The sequence below is a fragment of the Dromiciops gliroides genome, chromosome X (genome assembly GCF_019393635.1).
Source record: "Dromiciops gliroides isolate mDroGli1 chromosome X, mDroGli1.pri, whole genome shotgun sequence".
NCBI lineage: Eukaryota > Metazoa > Chordata > Mammalia > Microbiotheria > Microbiotheriidae > Dromiciops > Dromiciops gliroides.
The window spans coordinates 69,465,722-69,485,474 of NC_057867.1; the positions used below are offsets into that span (position 1 = coordinate 69,465,722).

General features: G+C 41.8%; 1 protein-coding gene across 1 annotated transcript in view; it reads left to right on the forward strand.

Moving 5' to 3' along the window:
- The window catches only part of LOC122733663 (transmembrane protein 182-like), a 55,884-nt gene extending 39,546 nt beyond the window's left edge, over nt 1–16,338 (forward strand). Inside the window, exon 8 of the mRNA XM_043974248.1 lies at nt 14,188–16,338. Within this exon, the coding sequence (XP_043830183.1) occupies nt 14,188–14,420 (233 nt within the window). The 3' untranslated portion in view covers nt 14,421–16,338. The remainder of the gene's footprint in view (nt 1–14,187) is intronic.
- The last annotated feature ends 3,415 nt before the right edge of the window (nt 16,339–19,753 follow it).

A 19,753-nucleotide genomic window follows, 5' to 3' on the forward strand; every position in this document is an offset into this window, starting at 1 on the left:
CTGAATCCATGTCTCCCGACTCCCAGCACATTTCAGGTAGACCATAGTTGAGCAGTGCAGTAAGGGGGCACTGCAGTGGATAGAGTGCCACAGCCAGAGTCAGGAAGACTCATCTTCCTGAGTTCAAATCTGACCTCAGACACTTATTAGCTGTGTGACCTTGGGCAAGTTACGTCACCTCACTTGCCTCAGTTTCTTCATCTGTAAAATGAGATCGAGAAGGAAATGGCAAACCACTCCAGTATCTCTGCCCACCCCAAAAAACCCAAATGGTGTCACCAAGAGTCAGATGTGACTAAAAAGTAACTGAGCGATAACAACAACATAATTGATAAATTTTATTAACAGATATTCAGGTTTGTCTAAAATGTAAAACTTTGGTTTAACTTCCCAGTAATTTTCATAAAATCAAGATATAATTCTTATAAAAAGACAGTATTGGATAGTGGATAAATCACTGGATTTGGAGTCAAGAGAGACCTGAGTCTGAATCTTGAGTCTAACTCTTTAGCTGTGTGACCTCAGGCAAGTCACTCAAGTCCTCTAGTTTCAATTTCCTGATCAGGGAGCTATGTGACCTTAAAAGAAGATGAACTAGCCACGTAGCAAGAGCAAAGGCTGTCTATCCACTGGATAGCCTGCGTGTTCCATTGGTATCCACACTATGCCAAGAGAAGAAGAAGCAGGCCACCAGCATTTTGGAGGCCCCCAAATGGCAGATTTATGAGAGCCAGTGGACAAGAGGCATGGATAGCTCACTGGCCGAATCTTTGCAAGGGGTGCTCATTTCTGTGAGTTCACTGATGCCACAAAGTGCATCAAGAAAGTGACGACACTTTTCCCCCGTGAAAAAAATGAGTGGGTGGGCTAGGACACTATAGCATTCTAGTGGTACCAGGTAGAGGTCTACTGTTGTTATCAAAGCATCAGCCATTTTTACTGTTGCTTATTCAAGCATAAGCAACCCAGAGTGCACCAATGGATTGTCCAGTCGGGGTCTGATTGTGTATATGCTTAATCTGAATTATGCAGAACAGTTTTTAATTCTAAGGCTCTTTGTCCACAGTCCTCCAGCAAAGAATCTTCACTGCCTCCTCTGGTATACGTCAGTATATGCTGAATTCAGTGAATCCTAATTGATTTCACTATTCTCAGAAGGACTGAACAGAAACATTTTAGTTTGGAGAAACCTCAGAAATTGTTGAGTGCAACTCCTCTCAATTAGCAAGCATTTATTAAGTGTTGGGCACTGTGCTAAGTGCTGGGCAGATTTTAAAAAGTCTCTGCCCTCAAAGAGCACATGCTCTATTGTTTTCCTTGTTTTTCATGTTGAGGAGCTGAAGCCCTGAGAGATTAAGCAGAATGCCAGAGTTGGAAGGGACTTCAAAGGAGGTCCCATAGTGAGGTGGCAGAGCTGGGACTCAAGCCTGGGTCTTTATCAAAAGATCATTGTCATTTCTTAATGACCCCCCCCCCCAGGAGAACCCTTCTTGTGACAAAGAGATATAGTTCAGCATAACAAATCAATCCATTGGCCATGCATGGACAATGTGTGTCTTATCTAGTGCCATGATCTTCTGACCCGCTGCTTCCCTGTCAGGCTTTGGAAATCACATAATGTGGGGAGGGTGGAGAGGAGGGGAAGTAAGGGAAGAACACGAGGTAGTCCTTACTGGTACTATTGGGCTCTTGTGTTAGAGACAGATCTTAGCCCCTTGGGCTGCCAAGTTGGACCCGGAGATATTGTGACAAGAGAATTTCTCGCAAGATGGCAACTGATTCTGGCTCTAGCTTGTGAGCTGCCTCAGAGTGCTTTGCACATGACTTGTCTGGTAGCCTGGGAGTGTTGCCAGCCAGGGGGTGGGATGATAGGAGATTCATCCAATTCTGGGCCAAAGTTGGGGCTGGATCTGATCCCTGAATTGGTCTGGCTAGTCCTAGTCTTAACCTAAGCCATCAGGTGAGAGAGGAGAGTGGCTGGCTCCTTCTCCTGTCCTCTCTGCTCTCTTTCCTGGAGGGTGACTTCCTGGCATGGACTATACAATGCCAGCTTGTCTGTGGCTGGCCTGCATGGGCTACTGTCGAACATTGAGGGCTGCAATGGGAGTGTTAAGGCAGCAGATTGTGCCCAAGGCAGCATTTGGCCAATGCCAAGATCACTGAAGGCAGCCAGACTGTGTCTGACACGGATCAATATGCACTCACAAGTACTTCCCACTTGATTATGCTTGTATCCAGACTCTGGGTCTATTGACTTGTCATTGGGCCTTCCCTTTTCCCACTCAGAGACTACTGGGGGCTCAGAACTTTGCCAGTGAGATGTTTATATCTTCCAGAGCACAGTGATCACAGTTCTCCAAATGCTGATGTCAGTCCCTCCCTGAAGACTGGCCCTGGGGCCTGGAGCCTGGGGCCCATGACCTCTCTGGCCCACTTGTGAAGATGGGGTTAAGGCAATTGCCTGCCTTTTCTCCATATTCTTAACCGTAACCAGTTCCAACTGGTTGGATGAGTCTGAATCTGCATTCATTTCCTTTTCCCTTTCCTATTAGTCTCCAGGAACTGGAGCTCATCATATAGTCATCCTTCTGCATTTGTTCACACAGTCAGCGAGCTTATTGAAGGCCCAGTCTACCCTAATGCTGTATTCTGTGTGGAAGCCAAAGCTGAATAAGACCCAGGCCCCATCCTCTTCCTTTTTTGTGCTTTGGAGCTCAGGGGGATTGATTACCTACTCTCTCACCTCTGTTGTAAGTTAATAAAGAAATTCCTCAGCTGTCTGGCAATATTATCTACCTAGACCATAACTGAGAACCAGAAAGTAACCAACAAACCCCCAAATAAAACCCCAGGCTTCAGAGCAGGTACAATAGATGTTCATATCCTAATTCCAATGTATTTTACTAATAGGAAAACCCTCACTCGGAGCCTGTTTACTCTTACTTTGCACACAACTAAATTTAGCTTTATAATATGGTTTTCCAACCCATAGTCATGGTGAATAAAGCAAAATAGAAGGGAAGAGAAGGGCTGTCACAGGCAAGGAATTAGTAGGAACTGGCAGTAAGGGAGGAGATCCAAGGACTCAGAAGCAGATGAAAGAACTCAAGAAGCCCAGCAGCCTGGGTCATTTATCCTAGAAAGAGCAGCTTACATTGATCCCAAAAGGGAGTGTGGCATAGTGGAGCTGGAAGACCTGGGTTCTAGGCCTGCCTCAGATATATACTGATTGTGTGACCCTGAGCAAGTCCAGGAACCTATCAGTGCCACCCCCCCCCCATGCTCTCTAAGACTCCAAATTGCAGAGCAGTGGCTGATCTGCATTGGTACAGGGAGTGTCCTTACACCAATGAAATAACAGACTCTCCCCCCACCCCCCCAAACCCTCTCATTATTATAGATGAGGAAAGTAAGGCTCAGAAAGTGAAAGCGACTGGAAGGTCACCCACAGTTCCTAAGTAGCAGAATAAGAACACATTTCCAATTTCCCCAATGCCAAGACTAGCAATCTCTTGGTCTCACCATGCAGTCTCACCAGAGGCCATGGCTCCCCAGTGCCTTGTCAGAAGACAGGCACTTTTTAAAAGGGGGAAAAGCCATCTTTGATCTAGGCCAGCACCCTGACAACATGGATTGATGGTGAATCCCAAGGGAGGTTGTTTTTTTTTTTTCCACAGCGCGCTCTTCCCCAGTCTCAACCAAATTCAGCAAAACTGAGTGGCTCCTGCCATCTGGGAACAGAATTGGTTCTGGGGGAGGAACTTGGGAAAGGAGAATGACAGAAGGGGAAGGCACTTAGGAAAGGGGATGGCTTAGGATGAAGGGGAAACCCACTGACATTTGGAGTATATATTTGGAGTAATAGCATGCTTTGCCTCTCACAACACTATCAATCATGAGATCAAATCAGTGGACCCCATATTTGTAAATGGAAGGGATCTTAGAAGTCATTTAATGCAAATCCCTTATTTTACAGACTTAGAGAGAGAGAGAGAGAGAGGTGGGGGGGAGAGACAGAGGAGGGAGGGAGAGAGAGGAGACAGAAACAGAGAACAGAGAGGGGGAGAAAGAAGGGGGAGAGAGACAGACAGAGACAGAGAGGAGACATACAAAGAGAACAGAGACAGAGACCAGAGAGAGACATAGAGTGGGGAGAGAGAAGGGCGGGGAGGGGAAGTTTATACAAAGTCACCTAGGCAGTAAGTTTCCAAGCAGGGTTTATTAATATAGTGCCACTTACAGTGATTTGGACTACTTGTGACCTGTTTAAGCCCCTTCAAACGTGTGATAATGAAGAGCATTGATCTAAAGCTCTTCATATTCTTGGAAATATTTTCCTATTGGTTCCAACATGAAGAACTGGCTTCAAGGAAGTTCAGACAAGTTGAAACTTGCCGAACTTTACTTCTATCCCCTTTTATTTGTTCTTACTAGTAATTTTTAGTATGATTATAACTGTAATTCATTTTCATTATTTTGACATAGTTCCAACTAATTATGAACGATTTACACTATGTCAGCTGCTTATAAAACTTGTTTGTACATGTTTAAATTCATTCTGCCCTATGATCCTTCAAGTTGATAATTATTTCCATTAATTTGCTGCTTTTATAACTTCAAAATAGCCAGTTGCCAGGACATCTGCAGGTTACTTTGGAAGCCTGTGTGCAGTAATGGGGAGGAGGTGCCCTAATGAAGTTCTGGTTCTTGACAACTTGTGCCCATTGCTCTCCTTCTGCCCTCTGCGGCCAAACAAAACAAGTCTAATTCCTTAATTTCCCAAAGACATTCCATTCTGGGCCCAGTTCATGGTCCACGTGCAGTGTCTAAGATACACAGACACCCATGGACAGCTCTGGATGCTGTCCATCCACCTGCACACAGTAGGCATTTTTCATCCATTTGTTTTGTTCCGGTGTGGATGGTTAGGCTGAACCCTTTGGAGTGATTGCAAATTTCACTCCCTAGTGTTCTGGGGCTTGGTTCTCCTGCTGCACAAGACATTGTGGTGATTGCATCTGGAGCACCTCAGCATCCATCTCTTTTACATTTGGACTCTACACTGGGCATCCTCCATGAAAATGAAACTATGTCTTCCTTTTTTAAATTATAAAAGTATTTTATTATTTGCCAGTTACATGTAGAGATAGTTTTCAACATTTGTTTTTATAAGATTTCTCCTTTCAAATTTTTCTCCCTCCCTCCCCCCTCCCCAAGACAGCAAGTAATCTGATATAGGTTATATGTGTACAATTACATCAAACATATTTCTGCCTTAGTCATGCTGTGCAAGAAGAATCAGAGCAAAAAGGAAAAACCTCAAAAAAGAAGAACATGAAAGTACCAAAATGAAAGAAGGGAGAGAATGATACACACCCCACTCTCCCATCCCCCCCAATACTCTCTCTGGTTTGATCTGCATCCATATTCCACAGTTCTTTTTTTTCTGGATTTGGAGAGCATTTTCCATCATGAGTCCTTTGGAACTATCTTGTACTATTGTATTGCTGAGAAGAATCAAGTCTATCACAATTGATCAAAACATAATGTCGATGATACTGTGTACAATGTTCTCCTGGTTCTGCTCATCTCACTCATTATCAGTTCTTACAAGTCCTTCCAGGTTTCTCTGAAATCTGCCTGCTCCTCATTTCTTACAGCACAATAGAATTCCATTACATTCATATACCACAACTTGTTCAGCCATTCCCCAGTTGATGGGCAGGCCCTTGTTAAGGGCTAAAATTCTAGCTAAACTGTCGCCAATAAATTATAAGCTTTAGCAAGAGTTAGACTTTTAAGCATTTATTAAGGAGAATAAGAGTTTGGTAAAGAGAGAGGAAAAGGCCTAGATTCCTATCTATTAAAGGGAGAGCACATTTCTAGCTCCCTTCTCCACCAGAGTCCAGAGGAAAGAGAGAGCGAGACTGAGCGCCAGTCTCTTCCTTCCTCCTCCCACTAGCCCGCGTCACTTCCTGACTCCTGGTCTTGCCCTCAAAGACCTTCCCTTCATGGGCAGAACTCTTCTACAGTAAGTATCCAGCAGGTGGCGTCATTCCAATCGTTACAGTCCCCCCTGTTGTTCCTCAAGAAACAAAATGTTTCCTTGACGGAACAGTAAAAAGAATATAATAACTATTGCTAACTAATAATATGTGAACAACAATATAGAAAAGGAAGAGAGGAAAGTTTTGTCCAGAGGGGCGATTTTTTTTTGTCCTCAAAGACCTTCCCTTCATGGGCAGAACTCTTCTACAGTAAGTATCCAGCAGGTGGCGTCATTCCAAAATTTTACAGCAGGATCTGGCCTCTATTACCTTTAAGGGCTCCACACTAGTACAATATGTAGATGACTTACTTTTGGCCTCTCCTAATGCTGAAATTTGTCAGGAAGATAGCCGTCACTTACTGCTGGAGCTGCACAAGAGAGGACACAAGGTTTCCAAGACAAAGGTACAATGGTGTTTGCCCCAGGTAGAATATTTAGGATTTATTTTGGCTGCTGGAACTCGCTCTGTCTCTTCTAAGAGAGTCCAGGCCATTCAACAACTCTCTGCCCCCACTACTAAGAGGCAGTTGAGAGCCATTCTGGGAGCAGCTGGGTACTGTAGACAATGGATACCCTCTTTTGGTGAAATTACTAAACCCCTCATAGCTCTTACAAAAAGTTCTGTTCCAGACAGTTTACAGTTGGATCCCCAGCATCTCTCAGCCATAAAAGAATTAAAACGGGCCTTGTTATCAGCACCTGCCCTAGGACTGCCAGATTATAGTAAGCCTTTCACTCTCTTTGTGCATGAACAAAGGGGGGTGGCTTCTGGAGTCCTGACTCAGTCACTGGGGCCTAACCAACGTCCTATAGCCTACTATTCAATTCAGCTGGACCCTGTAGCGGCTGGAGCGCCACCTTGCCTTAGAGCAGTGGCGGCCACAGCGCTTTTGGTAGAAAAAGCCTCTGATTTGGTCCTAGGTAACCCTCTAACTGTGCAATGCCCTCACGAAGTGGAGGCTCTCTTACTACGTCACAGGACACAAGCCTTTTCAGATCAAAGGCTGGCTAAGTATGAAATAACCCTGTTAGGTAATGAGAATATCACTTTAAAACGCTGCACAGTTCTTAATCCAGCAACACTACTCCCTAACTTACCATTCTCGGGGGAACCGTTGCATGACTGTGCTTCTTTAGTTGATATGGCTGAAAAACCCCGTGATGATCTTTTTGATACACCTTTAGAAAATCCTGATCTTGTCCTCTATACAGATGGTTCCTCATTTATGAGAGAGGGAACCCGTTTTACTGGAGCTGCTGTAGTTTCTGATTATGACACCCTCTGGGCAGCTTCTCTGCCTTCCCATTTTAGTGCACAGGCTGCTGAACTTGTGGCTCTTACACAGGCCTGTAATATAGCTAAAGATAAGAGTGCCACCATTTTTACTGACTCGAAATATGGCTTTGGCATATGCCACTTTATTGGTATGATTTGGCGTCAACGAGGCTTTCTAACATCCTCGGGCAAGGCTATTGCCAATGGGGACCTTATCAAGGACCTCTTAGATGCCCTAAAACTGCCTTCTTCCCTAGCCGTTGTACATTGCCCTGCCCACACAGGGAATAGTGATCCTGTTTCAAAGGGAAATGCACGAGCCGATTCTGCAGCCAAGCTTGCTGCATTAGAAGCTCCTGAACATGTATTTAACCTTTCACCTTCTGAGGATATTCCTTCCAACCTAACCTATGACGATTCTGAAGTAGAAAAGTGGAAAAAGAAATTTAAGGCGAAACAGATCAATGGCATCTGGGTGTCTCCGGAAGGTAAGCCATTTCTTCCCCGGAAATTCTACCACCAGGTATGCCTCTCTGTTCACAGAAAAGGCCATTTTGGTACACAAGGCATTGTAGACTCTATTAAGAGAACCTGGATAGCACCAGGTGTGACTAATACAGCATCTCGAATCTGCTCGGGCTGCTCCACATGTCAGTCTTATAATCAGTATGCTTTTAAGGTCAAAGCTTATGGAGGGCGTCCTCTAGCATATACACCTTTTGAGCACTTACAAATTGATTATATTACTATGCCAAAAGCAGGACATTATAAATTTTGCCTTGTTATAGTTGATCAGCTCACTCGGTGGGTGGAGGCCTTTCCCAGCCCCCGAGCCACAGCTGCCTTTGTTGCCAAAATTCTTCTTAAAGAGATAGTACCTCGTTTTGGCCCACCAGCCCGCATCGATTCTGACAAAGGCACACATTTCACTGATTCGATTTTATCCCAAATCTACTCTTTCTTGGGAGTGACTCCAAAATTCCACACGCCCTACCATCCACAAAGTTCAGGCCAAGTCGAACGTATGAATAAAGAGCTTAAGAGTATGATTGGCAAATTATGTACTGAAACCCATTTGAAATGGCCTGATGTTCTACCATTGGCATTATTCTATCTACGAAGTAGACCAAGAGGAGAACTTCATATATCTCCTTATGAAATGCTTTTTGGTCACCCTCCTATCCAAGCTAAAACTTTTTCCCCAGTTTATACATCACTGGTGGGAGGTGATACTTCTGTTGCTTCCTATATACAGGAATTACAGACCAGGCTACGTGAACTCCATGAGGCAGGAGCTGTGGTCCAGGCAGGACCATTAGACTTTTCATTGCATAACTTCAACCCAGGAGATAAAATATATGTGAAGAATTTTCAGAGAACCAGTGGAACTCAACCTGCCTGGGAAGGACCTTTTCAGGTATTATTGACAACTCCTACCGCCATTAAAATTGGTGAAAAAGACTCGTGGATTCATTGCTCTCATATAAAGCCTGCACCATTCATAGGTGAAGAGATTTCAGATAGACCTGAGGTAGACGCTAAAGAGGTAAAAACCCTAACGATAGCAACTGTTAAAGAGCAAAGAAAGTTCAGAGGAAACAGGAAGTTCCCATTTAAGAATCCCACTGATCAGTTAAATGCTTTGGGACTCAGTCTTCGTAAAGTATCAGGAGACGGAAATTGCCTTTTTAGGGCTTTAGCAGACCAGCTAGAAGGTCACTGTAGAAATCATCTCAGACACAGACAAGAAGCTGCTTCTTATATGATTAACCATAGACAAGAGTTTGAGTCTTTTATAGTAAATGACTCCCCTTTTGAAGAATATGTTGATGAATTAAAGAAATTTGGAAAGTGGGGAGGAAATGATACAATTGTAGCATTTGCTAAGCAGCATCAGCTGAATGTTGTGGTTCATCAATTAAATCAGCCTTTATTGAAAATCAGTGGCACAGACAAAACTGATGCTACAGAACTCCACATTTTCTACCATAAAGAACATTATGACAGCATTAGAAAGATCAATGACAATTCAGAAACCCCTGCCACTTTGGCATGCAGAGAATTGGGGAACCAGTTAAAACAATGTGGCATACCCCAAACTCTAGCAGCTTAAATACCTTATAATTTAACAAGCATTTCCTTCTACAGGCAAAAGCACTGAAGTACATGGCCTAGTTTTCTGGCCTACCTCAACTATTTTTTTTTTTTTATTAATTTTTGGGTTTTTTTGTTTTTGTTTTGACTTTTGAAAGGCACTGAAAAGACCTGGAATTGACTGCACCTTTAAGTTCTTTAAGAGCACAAAAGGGTGCTTAGCGAATCTTTTGCTTTTTATTTTTTATTTTTGGTTTTGCTTTGGTTTTTTTTTTACTTTTGTTTCTTTTGCTTTTCTTTAAAACTAAATTTTGTAAACTAAGTGATTATTCAAAGACATTTTAAGTATATGCTGTGGGTGAGGCTATCGGGCCTCAGAAGCTACCAGAATTCTTCTTTTTTTTTATTTACTCTTTCTTTTTGAGAGAACCATGAGTTCTAATGAGTTTTGTTTTATTTATTTATTTTTCTCCTTTCTCTTGTATGTTGTTCTGTTTAACTAAAAAGTACCAGAAATTGCTTGATACCTCACTGAAAACATTGAATATTGAATCTTGCTAATTGAAGTCTTATTTCTTTTTGATGAATTAATCACCACTTTAAGTATCTGCTACTGTTATACCAGAGAATTCATGTATAAGATGATGTGGTCTACTTGCTAAAAGAAGATTATGTAATAATGTCTAAAAGAAGATTATGTAACAATGTCTAATATAATCAGCTATTTACATTCGTTTATTATTTATATGTCATTATACTCTGGGTATGGTTTGGAATTATTGTATATATCACTAATATATTCTCAGTTATGCAGCATAGCACACATTTTTACCATCATATTGTCTTTGGTGAAATTAATGAGATTTCAGAAATATGGAAACTTATCATTTCAGAGACTAACTTTCTGTGAACTCTGACGCAGGCCCTGGAGAGAATATATGTGCAACAAAAGGAGAGACAGGTATACGTAAGTCCATGGTTTGCTTATGATGGTGACTATGTAGAGCACAATTACTAGGCACAGTCCAGTATTCATCCTCTCTCCCTCCTAATTTAACCTAATTTAACTGAACTTATTTATCTTTTTATCTCACTCAGTTGAATTCACCTGTGGCCTAGCACAATCACTGGCTGTCTCAGAACCATGAGATATGGTATGATAACCTTTCCATAACATTTTCAGGTGTCATGAACACATACTAAATTTGGCTTTGATCCAGACACATGGTGGTAAAAAGTGTTACACATTGCATAACTACCTCAACCCTCTATTACAAGTCTAACCATATAAAGGAGGGAATGTAATGGAATTTATTAATTTGATCATTGACAATGCTATGCTAAGGTTTTAAAAATACAGCAATTCAAACAGTTAAAGAAGATAATCCAGCTTTCCAGACCAGAGTCCAGAATCCAGTTTTCCAGACCAGAATCCAGTTTCCTCCTGATGACATCTTACCACTTCAAGAAGACAAGAGAACTCAGAGACTTTATATGAACTGTTTTGCTTTATTAGCTTTTACTATCTCCTTTCTGTTATATACTATCTGTGGCATGTACTCTCTGCAGAGGCTCTCCCTTTGCAAGACTAATGTCAAAGCGTCGGTTCATGAGGAAAAAAAAAAAATCGCCCCTCTGGACAAAACTTTCCTCTCTTCCTTTTCTGTATTGTTGTTCGCATATTATTAGTCAGCAAAAGTTATTATATTCTTTTTACTGTTCCATCAAGGAAACATTCCGTTTCTTGGGGAAGCAAAGGGGGGAAATGTGGTAAAATATGAAAGTTTTTAACAGTCGGTTAGGATAAGTGAAAGACGCCAGTTTTTCAGGGACCACCCTTTTGGGGAGGAGATGAGCGGTCTGCCTGCTGCGCATGTCGGACTGCCTGCCGGGTGCAGTCCGCCTGCTGCGCATGTCAGACTGCCTGCCGGGTGCAGTGCGCCTGCTGCGCATGTCAGACTGCCTGCCGGGTTTTTTTTGACTTCCGGGGTGGAGAGAACGGGAGTAGCCTTTTTTTTGCCGGCTTGGCGGGACTCCGGGCGGCGCGGCACAGACGGTCTGACTCACTCCAAAGGTGGCCTAAATCGGTTTGGTGAGTTTTTATAAGGAATATAGACAGCCTAGATTTAAGACGATTTGTACTGTATTTCTGTTTTCCTATCCTTCTAATCAACAACACCTTATATACAATAAAGGCTCTATCTAGAAAACCAGAAGCTTCTTCCATTTACTAGTCTGGGAGATGAATTAAGGGAAGGGTTAAGTAGGGGAGATTTATGATCTAATATCCAATTTTAAATCTCACACCCTCAATTTCCAATTCCTTGCCACCACAAAAAGAGCAGCTATAAATATTTTTGTACATGTGGGTCCATTTCCCTTTTTGTGATCTCTTTGGGAAAAAAGACGCAATAGTGGTATTGCTGGGTCAGAGGGTATGCACAGCTTTATAGCCCTTTGGATATAATTCCAAAATGCTCTCCAGAATGGTTGGATCAGTTCACAGCTCCACTAACAATGCATTAGTGTTCCAATTTTTCCACAGCTTCTCCAACATTTATTATTTTCCTTTTTTGTCATATCAGCCAATCTGATAGGTGTCAGGTGGTATCTCAGAGTTGTTTTAATTTGCATGTCTCTAATCAGTAGTGATTTAGAGCATTTTATTCATTGGCAATAGATAGCTTTGATTTTTTCATCAGAAAACTGCATGTTCATATCCTTTGACCACTTCTCCATTGGGGAATGACTTGAATTCTTATAAATTTTATTTAGTTCCCTATGTATTTTAGAAATGAAGCCTTTATCAGAAATACTGGCTATAAAATTGTTTCCCAGCTTTCTGCCTCCCTTCTAATTTTGGATGCATTGCTTCTGTTTGTACAAAACTTTTTAATTTAATGTAATAAAATTCATCCATTTTGCATTCCATAATATTCTCTATCTGTTGTTTGGTCACAAACTGTTCTCCTATGTTTTCCTTTTTTAAAAACTTTGATTTTAGTGTTCAAAGGATTATTGAAGTTATCCCCAGTGTTACATCCATCACATAATCTGGTATCTCAACATATGCATGGGGTATACCTAGTTGGAGGAGAGACTTTTAAGGCTGCATTTTGCTCTTCTGAATCAAATAATTTTTTATAACCAAACAATAATCCCTGGAGCCTCATGTTCTTTGCATTTCTGTCAAGTGTAGGATTGTAAAGATGTGGTTTGCTGTAGAATATAATGTGCAAAGAACACCTACTCCCTTCTAATCTTTTCATCATAGATGCCTTTGACACATACAAATTATTTTCATAAAAATGAGAAAGTAGACACTCAGATCACCAATTATTGATATCCCATCAATTCCCCCTTTTTGATAACAGTGTCTATAATTTCCCTCATTAAATGTCATTGATGCTTTTTGTTGATCTCTCTCTCCCCCCACCTCTCTCTCCCAGTTATTTCCTCTTAACCCCCCACCTCCAATGAACCTTCCTTTATAATGAGAAAAATATGTAGAAATAAAAGACTCAGGTCTGACAGCTTATACCCATTGCATACTTGGTCACCTAGAAGCAGGAAATATATTTCATTTTTGGTCACTAGGATTAATCAGAATTCAGATGCCTTTTACTGTAGTTTTTGTTTGTATTATTGTAGTTGTATATATTGTGCCTCCTTCATTTTGTATCAGTTAATGCAGATCTTTCCAAGTAGTTTTGAATTCCTTATGTCTGTAGTTTCTTTTTTGTTTTTGTTTTTCTTTTTTTTTTGCAGGGCGATGGGGGTTAAGTGACTTGCCCAGGGTCACACGGCTAGTAAGTGTCAAGTGTCTGAGGCCGGATTTGAACTCAGGTACTCCTGAATCCAAGGCTGGTGCTTTATCCACTGTGCCACCTAGCTGCCCCCCATGTCTGTAGTTTCTTATGGTACAATAACATTCCACTGGGTTCTTATGTCAAAATGTCTTCACTCATTGCCCAATTCATGGGTACGCACTTGTTTCCAATTTTGGCCAGAAGAGAAAGTGCCCTGATAAATCTATTGGTATATGTGGGGCCTTGCTTTGCCTTTGACCCAGGTGTCAGTAGCAGGGTCACTGAACCAAAGGGTACAAAGAGTTCAGCTCCTGCCTCTGGTGTACTTCCTGTGTGACCTGGAACAAACCTCTTAATCTTTATGAATCTCATTTTCTTCATTTGTAAAACAAAGAGTTTGAACTAAAGGACCTATGAAGGGTCTAGCTCTAAACCTGGGGTCTTCTGATCCCAGGAAATGGAAAACTATAAAAGTAGAGTGTTACATGTACTATTACTTTAGTGACTTTTTTCTTATGATGCCAAATAGTTTTCTGTAATTCCAAGATTCTCCAACATCAATGTTTTCAATCCTTTACTGCCTTTGCCACTTGGAAGATGGGAGTTGAAGCCTTGGAGTTATTCTTATTTTCACTTTTCTTATTATTAGTGACTTGGAACAATGTTTCCTGTGGTTGGTGATAGTTGCAAATTATCTTGAGAACTGTTTATATTCTTGTCCTAGAAGAATTTGCAATCTGTACCATATATGTATATGTGTGCACATATGACTTTATACACCCATAAAACACATGTACACATGCATCTAATTACACATATATGCTTATGCATGTATATACATATACACATATATGAAGCTTCTACTAGGAAACAGTCATAAGTAGTGTTTTCTTTGTCTCATTTACCTGTTTTCAGAATGGAGGGTACTCACAAGTTCTCCCTTTTTCCCTTTGTTCCAGGAGCCTTCTTCCTCCTCCTCCTCCTCCTCTTTGTGCTGTGGAAGGAGTGCGCAGCTGATTTTCAGAAATACATACTTCTGGAAAGGAGTGAAAAGTGCAACCCAGAGAATGCCCCTGTGAATGTGCATTATGGCTGGTCTTTTCTATTTGCTACTGCTGGAACACCCTTGGTTTACCTTTCAGGACTTCTCTTTTATTTGATTGGCCAGAAGAACATGAAAGTACCAAAATGAAAGAAGGGAGAGAATGATACACACCCCACTCTCCCATCCCCCCCAATACTCACACACACACACACACACAAATCTACACACTTACACACATATACACTTATTCATATACTTATACACACTTACATACACATTTCCATGCTTATACACACGTCCCACTGAGAACCCCCCTGAGCATGGAAGGAAGGCATCTTCTTCAAGGTTGTACCAACCATAGCAGGTGTTGATCAAGAAACAGTGACGGGGGCAGCTAGATAGCACAGTGGATAAAGCACCGGCCCTGGATTCAGGAGTACCTGAGTTCAAATCTGGCCTCAGACACTTGACACTAGCTGTGTGACCCTGGGCAAGTCACTTAACCCCCATTGCCCTGCAAAAAAAAAAAAAAGAAACAGTGACAAATGGTACTTAGGGAGAAATGTTAGAAAGGGAAATGGAGCACTAGACCGAGCTGTCTGAAAGGGCCCAAGAGTAGGCTTTCATTGGCCTCAGACTTAGAGACCAAAGAGGCTGGCTCTGGCTTCCCTAAATGTTTTTATAAATTGCCCTCATTTGGCAGCCTCATTTGTATTGGAACTGTTATTGAATTTCCAACCTCTCCCAAATCCAACTGTGATTTACAGTAAGATGTTTCTTTTTGAATAGAAATTGAGTGTGACTTTTTTTTGCAGGGTTGGGAATGGGGGTGGGTGGGGAGGAAGAATCAGTCATAACTGACATCCCAGGCCAGCCATGATTATTTCTCAGACAATTTGAACCTGGGGAAGTTGAAAAAGTTATGCCAGGAGACAGAGAGAAAGAGAGATTTTTTTCCTTTTCCTTTTTCCTCTTCAGACAGAATTTGGGAAGTGAACCCAGTGTGAATGCATGCACATTTTAATGTGCAGCTTATATCCAGAGGCAATCTAGCTCCCATTGCCATGCAGCTGACTTCGGAAGAGGGCTGTATATTTCATTGAAAGAATTAGAAAAAATATTCAAAACCTAAAAGCCTGCACTTGGGTAAGTGAAATGGAGAGCCAACTTTTCAGCCAGAGTACAGGCCCTTCTGCAGAGGAGGGCTACATTGAGGGCAACATCATTGCTTTGGATTTTGCCCTGGAAACACATTTGTATTTTGTGAAGCAAATACAGGTCCTAGCTAAAGATTAAAGTGGGGAAGTAGAAGGAAATCAGTGTCTGGAGGCAGGAAGCATAAATAGCACATCCATTCATTAGGATCCCTTTCAAGCCTTTCCTGTCAACCATAATGATTCGGCTGCTTAAGGTTTAATGGTTCCCATCATTTTTGGTCCTTAGACCCAGGCCCTCTTTCCTCCTTCTGGTAGGAGGCCATGCTGGCTTACCAGAATTCAGAGAAAGCCTGAGGCTACTTTGGAGAAACCAGTGAGGGATATGCTAAGCGAGTGATTCATTTGTGCTGGAATCAGAAACAGAGAATAAACTGTCATCTAACAACAGGCATGTGGCAGGAGGCCTGCCCAGAAACTCCCAAGGACCTGTGGGATTCATAGCTAGTCAATGAACCCCACACTACACACAGACCTATTGCTTGAGCACCATTCAGAACCATCGGTGAAAATGTGTCTGCATTTCCGTGAGTGGGATCCAATCCCTTGGCTTGCATTTTGGAGGAGGAATTTACTCTCTGTATTTTCAAATCCCAACACTTGTCCTCAAGGCACAGGAATCTATAAGGCTAAGAGTTATCACGAGCAGATCCATTAGCCCAAGAACATGTTAAGTATTCTTTCCTGTCTTGACCATTGTCTCCTGGGAAATCATTAGCTATAATGCATATGTTTGTGAAATTATGGTCCTGAATATTGTAGATTTCACTTGAGTGATCTCACCAACTAGGAGCTCTCTTGTTGGTGTCAATTTAGTTGTTCAGTTAAAAACCTGTGTTAATAAAATACATTCTGATGTCTTCCTGGCTTCTCATTGCCTCATGGGGAGAGGAGCTCTAGGCTAAACCATCTTCACTAGGGTGTTCCTCCAACTGTGGAGGCCTACTTGGCTGGTTCCACCTTCACATTGTGGAGGATCAGAGTCTTGTGCCTTTCTGGGTTTTAAGGGTGTGGATGGTTGGGTAAGGAGCTTTCTGGGAAGCCAGTTGGCATTTGTTGTCACATTTTCTCTTCTCTAGGACCTGCCAAAAACAGTCCAGATAATTGTAGAGCAACATACCTGCTCATCCCTCTCCTCACCCAAACTGGATCACATACCCCTAGGAGACTTTGAGGTCAGTGTTGGGGGTATATGTGTAGTGTATGGGTATGTACATATAAACGTGTGAATATCTCCACACATACATATACACACCTACCAAGGTCACAGTGGCCCATGATTACTCTAACTCACGGTTTCCCAAAAAGTGTGTTGAAACACTCTAGTTAGTTGGAAAGACTTCCTTGGCATGTATAGTGGGCTTTGATTAGGTTCTCCTACAATCCCCCTGCACACACACACACACACACACACACTAGGTCCTGATTGATATATATAGATCTTAAATGAGGAGGTACTCCTCAGGGTGGGAGTACCAGGCAGGAGCAGAAAAACAATGCTAAAGGTGGTGGGAGTCCAGAAAACCAAGACTGTCACATAAGAGAGGAGCGTCCAGAGACCTCACAGCCCCATTACATCGACCCGGTTTTGACCACTGCCCCCCAAATCCCTGAAGCCACTGTGGCAGCCAGCCTTTGGGGCTCAATGTAATTGTATGGAAAGGAGACTGACTGCTCTTCTGACCTGGCAGGGGAGCCTGTCTAACTGTAATCGCTGTTGGGTTTGATTTTCCATCCAGTATGCTTGATTCTTACACCATGAAATTGTTCTCAGGAAAGGGAAAATTAGCACAGGTTGTTCCTCCTGAGCTGACTCCAGAACCTGAGGCCCCTTCAGGCTAAGTCTTATGTCTCCTCTCTTCCCTCTGTCACGTTTTCAGTTGGAGACTATACAGGTGTGTTAGGTGTGGTTACTATGGTGAAGAGAGGTAGGTGAAAGGCATGGATGGGCTAGAAGATAGCTCAATAAAAGAGGCTTTAACTACAGTGTCTCAGAAAACCCACCAGTATATTCTGGGCTGAAAAGGGTTGAGGAACACTAACCCCTTTCTACCTATACCAGAGGTAAGACATGTTCACTACATGTTCCCCACCTATAAGGATGAAAAATGGAAATAACTAAGCTAGTCTAGACAGTCACTATTTCAGAAGATAGCAATATCTTGTCCAGTTCTGTTCTTTTTTTTTGCTAATGAATCTTCTTGATCCTACTTTAGAAATGCCAGTGGCATCTGAGAGAGGACCCAATTCAATGCGATCCAACAAGCATTTTTAAGCTCTGCATATGTGGCCAGCAGTACGCTAGGAACTGGTAATACAGACAAAAATAAAAAAGTTCCTGCCCACAAGAGGCTTACATTCTGTCCATCCCAGTGGGTAGAATTGTGGGCGAGGCCTTTGAAAAGTGTTGAGCAGTGAGTTCTGTGACATTGGGAATGATGCCAGTATTTAAGAGTTTTATTTAAGTCCAATCTTAAGTGTTTTTTAATGATATCTCATAGGGTTCTGCATATGGTCCATTGGCTCTTTGAGTGGTAATTCCTTCCTATAAATTGTCTCTTTGGATAATATTTTTGTCATTTAATTATCTATTCAATGTAGAGATGAACACTTATGACCAAATAGAATAAAAGTATATAATCTAGGAGCAGAAAAGGTCAGGATTTACAGTCACTTGCCTCTCAGTGTGCCCATAAAACAACCCAAGTGTGTAGAAATTATAGTCCCAGAAGGGATACTAAGGGAGAAACACCAGAATGTAGCCTGAAATCCATCAGGCTTACTGCTATCCATGGTGCTGAGGATCCCTGAAGTTGGGAAATAGAAGTGGATTTTCTGTCACAGAATGAAATATCGATTAGCATCTTCCATCTGTTCTTTAAAACATTGACTCTAATGTCATCAAGACACTGATGGAATATGTTCATCTCAATCATGCTTGCTGCCTTAGGGAATAACCATCTGCAGAGACTTTCTTGTTCTTGACCACATCTAGGACTAACAACAGTTTAAAGCTCAATTGCTATTTTAGAACACTTGTAACTTCAACTCATTTTGTATTAAATCATATGGTAAAATGCAATCTTGCTAGCTGGCTGTGTGGATGAATCTATCCTGATGCAGAAGCGTCAATCCTGTTGGGTTATAGGCTGATGGAGCCTTATTTCCCAGTGGGTACAAGCATTTATTAAGTGCCACATTTGATGACATCTGGCTGGTTAAATTGTTCTTCAGTCAGGCTTCATCTTCTCTGATGGGCGACTTTTCCAGGCAAATCCTTTGGGTCAGGTGATGTGGTTAGGAAACAAAAGGGTGTTGCTGTGTTTTCTTCTTTGGGAGTTATTGCTAAGCTTTAGGGGATGCTGGAGTGGAGAGATTAAATGAACACATGACAAGATCATGAATAGATTGAATGAATTTGGTCACTGAAAGCTCTCAGTTTCCTGAAGTGTTTGCTGGACTCAGTTCTTAGAGAAAGGCAAATGACAAGGAAACATGGTCATATCAGACACTGAACCCAAAACATGATTTCTGAGGCTCAGGGCGCATGCAGCCCAAATTTCCTCCTTTTCTTCATCTCTGTCCAGGCTCCCATAGAGTGATATTTAATGTTTAGAATGGCAAAACTTGGTATATCCTTGATCAGTGAAAAAAAAGGACAATGTTATGTTCATTAGATGGTAATAACGTAGGAAAATGGACCCAGGCATATGGAAAAGAATTTCCAAAAAAATGCGCAGAAAGAAAACTGCACTTTAGATTAGCCTTCCATTGATAATGGTACTTCCACTTTTGTCTAGTCTGCCCCTGGGATCATTTTACATTTTCTTTTTAGCTCTTCCTCCTGTAGCAAAGTCTGACCGGAAGCAACCAAGGCTATATCTGAAGTTAGAAGCATGAGTTTTCTGAGTTGATGCTGAAGAGAAACTTTACCAACTTCATAGTTTTGTCAGGATGGGAAGGACACAAAGAAAGTAGAAGACCAAACCCATGCCCTTGGGAGCTTCATAACATCTCATCTGATCCTATCATTAAATTAAAGTCAACAAGTGCTTATTGAGTACCTACTATGTGCTGGGGATACAAAAACTAAAACAATTTCAACAGAGTCCCCTGAACTAAAACTTCATTTTACAATGGAAGAAACTGAGTCATGGGACATTTAAGTGACTTGTCTAAAGTCATATGGCAGCATTAATCAGAGCTGGAATTTTGACCTAGGTCCCTTGACTCAAAATACAGTGTGTTTTCTCCTATGTTAGTTTC